The sequence below is a fragment of the Nicotiana tomentosiformis genome, chromosome 7 (genome assembly GCF_000390325.3).
Source record: "Nicotiana tomentosiformis chromosome 7, ASM39032v3, whole genome shotgun sequence".
Lineage (NCBI taxonomy): Eukaryota > Viridiplantae > Streptophyta > Magnoliopsida > Solanales > Solanaceae > Nicotiana > Nicotiana tomentosiformis.
In genome coordinates, this window is record NC_090818.1 from 104237755 (window position 1) to 104248152 (window position 10398).

General features: G+C 38.3%; 1 protein-coding gene across 1 annotated transcript; it reads right to left on the minus strand.

Moving 5' to 3' along the window:
• Positions 1-6745: 6745 nt before the first annotated feature.
• Positions 6746-9276, minus strand: LOC138896552 (uncharacterized). Its single transcript, XM_070181798.1, has 2 exons — positions 9011-9276; positions 6746-8486 (listed from the first exon to the last, which is right to left on the minus strand). Exon 2 carries the CDS (start codon positions 8467-8469, stop codon positions 6907-6909), a length of 1563 nt encoding a protein of 520 aa, XP_070037899.1. The 5' UTR covers positions 8470-8486; positions 9011-9276; the 3' UTR covers positions 6746-6906.
• Positions 9277-10398: the final 1122 nt, after the last annotated feature.

The window sequence follows — 10398 nt, forward strand, 5'->3', positions numbered from 1 at the left end:
TTAATTGGGACTACAATGCAAGTATGAAACAGAAAATGAAAAATGGAAAAAAGTAGGAAGATCGGGGTCTATGTTCGTACCAAATACTCATTACAGTATTATGAGTTGTGAGATATATACTTATATAGTATGTAATTATACAACAACCTATTGCCTATATTATACTACTCCCAAGTTAACTCCTACTCTTTTGTCTACTGCGTAAGGATTACGTTACCTATCTTGCTCTGTGTTTTCTACGTCTCTTCATTCATTACTGTGTAAGTCGAACCCACGTGTGCCATTTTTTAATTTTCTCTTTCCTCTTTTCCCGTCTACCAATTTCCTCTATAACTATATAGGGAATATATAGAATAGGCAATGTTGGAGCTACAGCAATATATATGTATATACGAATTAAGTAATTAAAAGGCCAAATATATACGTAGGCTCTCAAAGTTGTCTCTTTTTTTTTTTTTTTTTTTATTTGGACACTTAAACTAATATTTGTTCCTATTAAACACTTAAATTTGAACCAAAGTGTGTCTATTAAACACACATTGTTGACATGGCAAAGTGTATGTGCTGCACTAACTACGAGCGCATGAGGCTTTTTTTTTTTTTTTAATCAAAAAAAATTCCCTCTTCTTCCTCACTCTCTCCCCCTGTCACCATCATCCACCACCTTCCTCTTCTGTTCTCACCACAAAATTAATTTCACACACAGAGATTGAAATTCACTCACCTACATGCCACAGAATCATACTACAAAATTTACATACATTATTCTCCACAGGGACACTAAGAGATACTCAAAGATTTCCTCTGTGGCTCCACCGTAAGGCAACCAACTCGCCAGTCACCCTCATTCTTATTCTGTAAAATTATTTTATACTCCTTAACCTCAATCAATAACTAACTAGGCCAAAATACTCTTTGGTTTCTAGAACTCTTAAGTGAAAGAAGAGCATATAAATTGCCTCTATTAAAGAATTTTCCTTGAAGTTAAGAGATTCATTCTCATTTCATGTTTGTTATGTGCCGTATAAATATTAACTCGAATATCAAAGTAATTTTGTAGGATTATTTCTCAAGTTATGATTGTTATGTGGGCACCTTCTCTCCTCGATAAATCAGTTTCACTTTCACGGTGGAGGTCTTAGAGGTGTTGGGGGATCGGAGAAGAAGATGGGGAGCGGAGAAGAAGATGGGGGAGAGAGATTCGAATAAAATATTATAAAAGAAAGGTTTTTTCTTTTTTGTTTTTCTTCTTACTTTCCACGTGTCACATATGGATTTGTTATTACCATGAATAAAAGGCGTTTGAAAACACACGCTTAAGTTGTTCCAGAAAATATGGGAGACGTGTTTAATAGACACACTTAGGTTCAAATTTAAGTGTTTAATAGGAATAAAGGTTAGTTTAAATGTCCAAATGAAAAAAAGGACAAATTTGAGGGTCTACATATATATTTGTCCTAATTAAAATAGCACCTCTTTTCAAGTGGAGTATGTATCTCAAGAGTTCATTCGGACTCAATAATTTAGGCTTACTAATAAACAAGCAGCTAGTAATAGATTTTGAACCTTTTAAATTAAATGAGTTTATGATTAAATTAGAAACCTAATCCACTGCTAGCTTGGCTAGACTAGACTAGAAGAAGCAAATACTCCACTTGTTATGTCCTTTTCCTTTCACCTATCTTTTTAATTCTCGCGCTCGTTCTATCCACTTTCTTATTTCTTGCCCACTCAATTTCCTGGATTTTTCCCCTTATAGTATTCTATTCGTTCGGATTTATGTGAACTTGTTTGACTGAACATTTAATTTAAGAAAAAAATAAATGACTTTTAAAATTTGTGGCCCTAAACAAATCAAAAAAAGGTCCAGAGTATTTGTGTAATTATAAAAGTTTTTCATTAAGAGTAGAATTAAAAATTTAAGCTAAATTATTTTCAAATTTAGAAAGAAATCATTCTTTTTGAAACGAAAAAAAAAAAAAAAAAGGTTTCATGGAATGGTGGGAGTAGTATTTTCTTGTTCTCATAAATGAAGAGGGAGTCTGACTTTGATAGACATTGTTTTATCCTTCAAAGTAAAATATATCCGTGCTAATTTAATTAGATTCTGAAACGAGTACCCAACCATCCCCATATAATCATTCCTGCATTACAATTTTTACATTATTAACTTTGATGCTTCTAAACCCAGCGACCCCTGAGGGGGTAGCTGAACAATTTCAAGTAAAAAAGAAAAGCTTTTCCAATTTATATGGGATTCTCTAAAAAGCACGAGGCTGGAATACAAAATTGTCCTGTCGTTATATTTTTTGGTCTAAAAATATATACTATTATATACATATAATATTTATATATTTAAAAAATTATTATTTTTTGAAGTGCCTAAATATATACATGTCTCAAAGAATTAAATTAAATGGGTAAATAGTGGGCCTTTGAGTAGAGGCTAATGAGAGAGGCCGCCGCTAAAGTCACGAGAGCCGGCCGGCCGGCTTGAGGTTTTAACTCTTTTCCGGTTCAAACCTCACGCGGGCCCATTAACTCTCATTTATTCACACCGCATGGGACCCATATAGGGAATAAATAAAGTGTCGAAATAACAGCCTCGTGTAAAGCCCCATGACAGGACACGCGCGCGCGCACACACACTTCTACACTTCATAGTAGTATTAAGGAATATTTTTTTCTTTATTATGGGATCATTTGGTTAAAAATCTCGAAGATTATAATCTTAAGATTATAAAATCAAAATTATATTTTTGAATACCTTTTATATTGGATAAGTTATATTAAAATTTTGGTATAAAATAATATCCGATTTAGCTAATACCTTCAACCATACACGAGATATATTTAATTTTAAAAATTTATATCGGAATAACCCACCTAATCCCTTGAACCAAACGAACCCTACGAGTCGAGTTTGAGTCTTGGATATTATAGATCTTATACTGCACAAATAGACTCTTGTGAAAATAACCTCTTGCACAAATGCAGGATAAGATTGCGTACAATACACCCTTGTGGTCCGGCCCTTTTCCGGATTCCACGCATAGCGAGAGCTTAGTGTATCGGACGGTGTTTTTATACTGCACCAAATTCGAATTAATCGGATATTCGGGCCCTAATAGTAGTAAACACTAGTGAAAAACAAAACAAATAAGAATCTTTTTTCTACTATCTCCCTTTTGAACTTAGTGAGCTTCACTTTTAAACTTTGCTCAAATTAATGAATCTTCTTATAAGTAACAATAGACACCAAAAAGACTATTTTTTGTAAAGAGATGCACCCTCTTCTTGCAGGTAAAAAAAGATAGGCTGATGAGAAGGATTCCACATAGGTAGGTAACAGAAAAATATTAGATTAATACATTCGCTGTTGTAAAAGTTTACTCCATCGTTATGAGTTTATAATGTTAACTTACTCCGCAGCTGTGTCATTTTCTCCTTTTCTTTTCGGAACGACAGAATAATAATTATTAGAATAAAACATGGGGGAGCAATGCGGTTACTTTCTGTTTATCTATAGAATTTATGCTTTTATATATATATATATATATATATATGCTAGTAATCTCTATTCAAAAATATATTCAAAAATTAGAAACAATGTAAAACCAAACATGTAGAAGAATATAATTAATCCGATCCCACTGAATTCACAGTGTTTCCTTAAGGAACTCAATTCCCTCTTATTATCCAAGGTTTAGGATTATTTTCTCCTAGGATAGAACGGATAACCTCACTAGTGTAGCAATACTTCAAACCCCGCTGACCAACGAACTCAAAGAACAGTAGTAAATCACACTTACTGCTTTCTTTTATGTTAAAATGTTGCGACCAAACACACTCACGCAAGTATACGCGGTCGTCAAGTAATAAAGTGACTCAAAGTCGGATGTCGAACCCACGAGGACTTATGATTAGCTATTAACTAAATTAGCCTATCTTAATTATCTAAATAAGAATTAAATCTAAAAATATTTTATTCTAACTAATTAAATAAGAAAAATATAAATAATAAACTTTGAACAGAGGAAGAGCAGATTTTAATGATATCAATGTAATGAAAACGATCTAGGGTTATGGTCTATCTAACAATCCTATTGTATTCTTCAATTGAATTGACCGACTAATTTATCTAGCTTATTGGTTGACAGGGTTAATATTGCTCATAAGAATCTGTCGAGTTCTTACTCGCCTATTCAAGCTAACCTAACGCCTATATGTCTATGGAGTTAGAATCAACAAGAACGCATTTATAATTCCTGTAAATCAACCAAGCAAGGTAATTAGGTATATGTCTATCCTAACCACGAATCCGTTCCCCGATGCCCGAGTTCAAGAACTTGCCCTACTCAATCCTATATGCAATATAGAATTCCCACTTTCGAGTTCAATTCTAGATTCGTAGATAATATTCAATTGGTGATCAAGCAATTAAATAATTAAGCGCAAGATTGAATAAATAAACTAATATGATAAATCAAGAAGTCAAAATCAATATCCGAATAACAATAGTCATGAAAGAACCACAACCCTAGAACGTGAAGTTTAGCTCCACATAGACATGGTAGCCAAACAACAAATCATACAAAGAAACATAAAAATTACTAAGTTTGGTGGGAGAAAGATGAAACTTGATGAATTCCGGCCTTCACAGCTTTTTCCTGGTTTTTTTCTCTTCCCAATATGTTAGATAACCTAAAAGAGGCGTTTTTAGCTTATATATTGCGTACAAAAGTCGTGGGCCAAAGCTCTCCCATTCCTAGTCCAATTCGGCTTCAGGGATTGATGCTAAGGTGGATGCGACGCATCCACCTTGTCCTCCATTTCAATTTTTGCCTGCGAAGGCGGATGCGACGCATCCACCTTGTCCTCTATTTCTCAGCTTCGCATGCGATGGTGGACGCGATGGCACAACTTCACTGCTAAGGTTGCATGCAGGATGATGTTTTCCTAGGTTGGATGCGACGCATCCAACCCTTCTTCCTCTAGCTAAACCACCTTTTCTTCATATTTTGCACTCCGAACACCTTAAATCGTCACACATAACTTAATTAGTCATCAAACCAATAATTACACCATGTTGGGTGTTTTAAAGATTAAATAACATCAAAAAGTGGTTAAAGCATGGGTAAAGTAACATTAACACATATCGAAATATGCCAAACATCACTACCCCACACTTAAACCTTTGTTCGTCCTCGAACAAACCATCATATAGTAGACGAAACAAAATTAAACTCTTATCGTTCAAAGCACACTGCACCTATGACCGTGGTTATTTGCTACAATTAGGCTCTAGACTATGCATCAACACACTTCCCTTTTCTTATGCCCTTCTTTAAACATATTCGAACAAAGACAACATGCTCACAACAATCCTAACCTCAAAAACCGACTCAATGTCACAATGCACTCATGGCTTGAACAACCAACATCATAGAGAAGTCTAATAACGTTACCTATCCCTCGTGAAACCATGTGCCCTCACAACAAAAGCAAAGAGAGTAGAATCAATCCACACATTCGAATCTCATGCTCACAAAGAAAATCGCTCACTCTCACAAAAGAAGTCGCATGCATGCAGTTGGTACCATAGGCTTGCCCTTAATGTAAATCTCTACTAATGTAAGCTCGCTCGATCTAAAATCAATTAGGACTTTTTTCATGGTTGTAATGTGGGCTAAGGGACGGGTAGGATATATTTTAGGAATAGTGACTCAACTTCCTAAGCACTTTAACACATCATCAAATAACTTAAGCGCAAATTCTTCAACACCACTTCAATTTCACAAATAATATCACCCCAACAATATTTCCTCTTTCTTTAAGCACTACTTTAATTCATACCCACTAGCAAGAATAAGACAACAATTTATTCCTCTATATTTTTCTTTCTTTTTTTTTTTTTTTCGCTAGTGGCGTATTATTTTACAAAATAAGTGCACCCTTCTTTCTTTCATTGGTTCCACTCAAAAGTCACCCCACACTTAGTCCCTTCTTACTTCTTTTAGCGCTCATCTAACAATTAAAGTGCTTTAAGAGGTAAAAGGATCAAAACAATGTCAATTAAGAATAAAAAGGGTATAGGCTTGTAATGTGGGTACCAAATAAAAGGTCTACAGGCTCAAAAGGGTTAACTAGGGATAGATTTTATTTGTGATAAGCAATAAGCTCAAAAAGATCAAAGAAAGCCTAAAATCATTTTTCAAACCGAGCATCACCTAAAATTTCGCTTCAACTCACATACCGGGCAAGTTCTAGACACAAGTACATTACATGGACTACACAAAAACCTCACCACACATGGCACATGACTCGCTAAGGACGGTCACATTCCGACTCTCAAACAATGCAAGTATTCACGGAGCAACGAGATATTAAGCATTAAACGCAAAGTGAACACAAGTCAAGAAAAATGAGAAATAGGCTGCAACAAAACATGCTATCCGTTTTAACAAGGCATCATCAATAATTTCAGAGTGAGAAGGGAAGATATTACATATGTAAAAGCTTAAATATGCCAGTATCAACCAAGTCAAGGTCACCTAGGTTCATCATTCTTCCTCCTTTTATTCCCTACATTCCTACTCTACTCTAAAAAGAAAACAAAATTACCCGGTTCAAACTACATCCCATGGAAAAGAACCGAGGCACAAAGAAAAACCACAGGGGATTATTACTATCTACAAAGATACTTATAATGATAAACTGATAGATAAACTGATAGTTACTCCATATAGATGAATTTACTGCTATTTTATGCCATTAATCCAGTGAATATATTAGTACATTCATCCATACATCAAACATAAATCACCCCCACCCCACACTTAGGATTGTGCGTTGTCCCCAACGCACACAAACAAGGTAAAGTAGGGTGAGAAGGACTCCCTGAAGTCAAGGTGGAGGAGCATCTGCATCCATAGCATTCCTATCATCAACAACTGGTGCTGATTCTGTATCAGGTGTTACAGCGACCTCAATAGGCCTGTTGAGTGGAGCCTCGGTGACTATGGGAGGAACAGGAGTGGATGGTCCGGCAGTGGATGATGCAATCAGCTGGGAGATGTCTGTACCTGCACATTGAACCAGAGCTCTGAGGAGTAATGATATCTCCTTCATCATCGTGGCCTGCTCGGTCTGAACTCGGCTTAGATCCGCACGAGTCTGTCTCAACTCATCCCTGGTGGCACTCAACTCGACACGAGTCGCTATCAGCTCAGCCCTGTTCTCTTGCATATCTGCTTGCATATGCTCAAATAATTGTTGGACGGTGAGCTTAGAAGACCTTCCCTTGTTCGGCTCTAGAACATGAGTGACATCATATGGTCCTGGAGCTTTAGCCTCAATGTCATCATTCTCCTTGTCCCATAGTACTCCCCTCTCTGTTAAAAAAGCCGTTAGGGTATTAGCAAAGAACAGCCTCCACTTGTAATTCATCCTGGTTCGCTGCATTTGATCATGCATGATGGCTCCGAAGTTGAGTGGTATCCCCTCTAATAAAGCATATAATACGAGTGCGCGGTAACGAGGGACATCAGTTTTATGTTGGCATGGCAGCAGTCGGTTACAAATGAAATTTAGAGCCACACGTGCTAACGCACTCATGAATTCCTTTGCTATAGAGTGGTACTCCATACTCCCATGCTTCCATTCTGCATCCTTCCTGGTAGGGCATAGGACAGACTTAATGTGTGCATAATCTGGTGTTTTGCATATGGCGTCAAACCTGTCAGTGAGTGTGTGTGGCACCCTTAAGAAGTTATTCAGAGCTTCAGCTGACACATTAATATCTATCCCTCTTACTCGCACAATGTTTCCCCGTGCGTGACGCCAATTGGCGTAGAGCTCTCTAACAATGGTGAGGTTGGCTTTGCCATGACCTTTCAGAATGGGTCCCCATTTTTGCACCTCTCGAATTGACTGGAGAAACTCTGAGTACTTTGTCTTAAGTGGTCCGATGTTTATCGGCTTTTCCGGAATGTACTTCTTTGAAACCAATATCTTCTTATAGGCTCGGAATGCCTTCTCATTAACAAAGTATTTCTCCCAATCAACTCGGTCTATGGGTTCACCTTCGTCTTCATCACTCATGTTGATCTGTAGGTGGTCATTGTCCGAATCGGAATCGGATTCAGATTCTGTAGTAATCTTCTCCTTCCCTTTATCAGTTGGAGCACTCATTCTCGAAGCTTTTCTTTGGTATGTCACAGGCTCTCGTATCTCTATTCCTTTGCTTGGTGTAATACCCTTCTTCACTGTCCTCCGGACCAATGTTTCCTCCTCCTCTTGCTCTGAATCATCACTTAACTGCCTAGGCAGCAGTTCCATTTCCTTCTCCGTCCGCTTCCTCTTTTTCTGTGGATTTGGACCGCCCGCTGCCCTTCCGGTAGGCTTTTTGGGCGGTTGTTTGTTACCATCTTTGTCTTGTTGCTTGGATGGTTTACTCGCTGCTGTCATTTTACGAATCTAAGTACCTGTAATGCAAAGAATTCAACAATTAGCAGATGAAACAGCGAAGTTCAGCCTGAAAGCAATTGCGACAGCTTGCAGACTTCAATTTATTTGTAAAGTCATGCCATTCACTCTTCATGGAATTGTAGCTCATGACTTTCAGCAAGTATGTGATAACTTTCTTCAAAAACTCAATTTCACATAGCCCCTCACTCGACCCCACACTTATTCTCAAGCATACACCAATGTTGCTCGGTTACTCAGACTTCACCGACGCCTAAATTTTTCTCAGGGACAATTCGTCGAACATGTGGTATGCAACAAGTGTGCCTAGTTCATTCTATCAGTTGAGCAGTGCAACTACCCTCCCAAAGTTGGACGAGATGAAGGGAATTATAGTTTATCATCTCTCAACCATTACAACTACCAAGAACGACAGCCCTAAAAATCTTGAAATTGCAAAACCTACTTGTTGCTACCATTGAAGGAGGGAGGAGAGACGAATTTGGAGAGAAGCCAACGGAAGAACGAAGAGGATGATGCGTACCTGTCGCGTTTGATCTTATTGCGATACAATTTCGATGAGAGAATTCTGTTCTGCGTTCGTAGGCGTCGCCAAAACGAGACGAGTGGATGCGTCGCAAGAAACGTTTTTGTTCGAATAGGTTATCTTAAGATGTGTTAAAATATATATTACTTACCTGTGCGTGCGAGCTTTGACGCGACGCATCCCCTTGTCTTCCTTCAAAAATTTTCGGACGCGATACGGGCGCGATAGGCAGACTTCACTGCCTTGAGCAATTGGCCCGTCAATTTTTTTTTTTGCTGAGGGGGACGCGACGCATCCGCCTCGTTTTCTTGAATAAAATCTATGTCCTACGAAAAGAAGGGAGACAAAAAAAAACTAACTAACTTGGGTGGCCTCCCAAGAAGCGCCTGATTTAACGTCGCGGCACGACGCAACATGTTCTTCATGCCTCCACTAAGTCCATTGTGGTCTTGTGACGTGCAATGTCACCACCCCAATAGTGTTTTACTCTTTGGCCATTTACCAAGAATGTCGTATTGGACCCCTTTTCACACAATTCTATCGCACCATGAGGTTTCACACTAACCACTTCAAACGGACCCGACCATCGAGATTTAAGCTTTCCTGGAAAAAGCTTTAGCCTTGAATTAAACAGTAGAATTTGTTGACCTGGTTCAAACTCACGATGTTGGATATGCTTATCATGCCATCTTTTTGTCTTCTCTTTATACAATTTGGCATTTTCATACGCATGCAATCGAAACTCATCAAGCTCGTCGAGTTGTAGCAATCTCTTTTCACCGGCCAAGTCCATCTCCATATTTAGCTTTTTAATCGCCCAATAAGCTTTGTGTTCAAGCTCGACGGGCAGATGGCAGGCCTTCCCATAAACCAACCTGTACGGAGAAGTGCCTATTGGGGTCTTGTACGCAGTGCGATATGCCCATAATGCGTCATCCAGCTTCCCGGCCCAGTCCTTTCTATTCATACTTACTGTCTTTTCCAAAATCTGCTTGACCTCTCTGTTGGAAACTTCTACTTGACCACTCGTTTGGGGATGATAGGCAGTAGAAACTTTGTGCTTGACTCCGTATTTTGCAAGAATATTATTCAGCAGTTTGTTACAAAAGTGAGTTCCCCCGTCGCTTATCAACACTCTTGGGGTCCCAAAACGTGTGAAGATGTGCTTCTTTACAAAGCCTACCACAACTTTTGCGTCGTTAGTAGGAAGAGCTATGGCCTCTACCCACTTAGAAACATAGTCGACCGCCACCAAGATGTATCTGTGTCCGTTAGAATATGGGAATGGTCCCATAAAATCAATCCCCCAAACATCAAAAAGTTCTACCGCCAGTATATTTTGCAAGGGCATCTCGTGCTTCCTCGTGATAGTTCCAGTTCTTTGG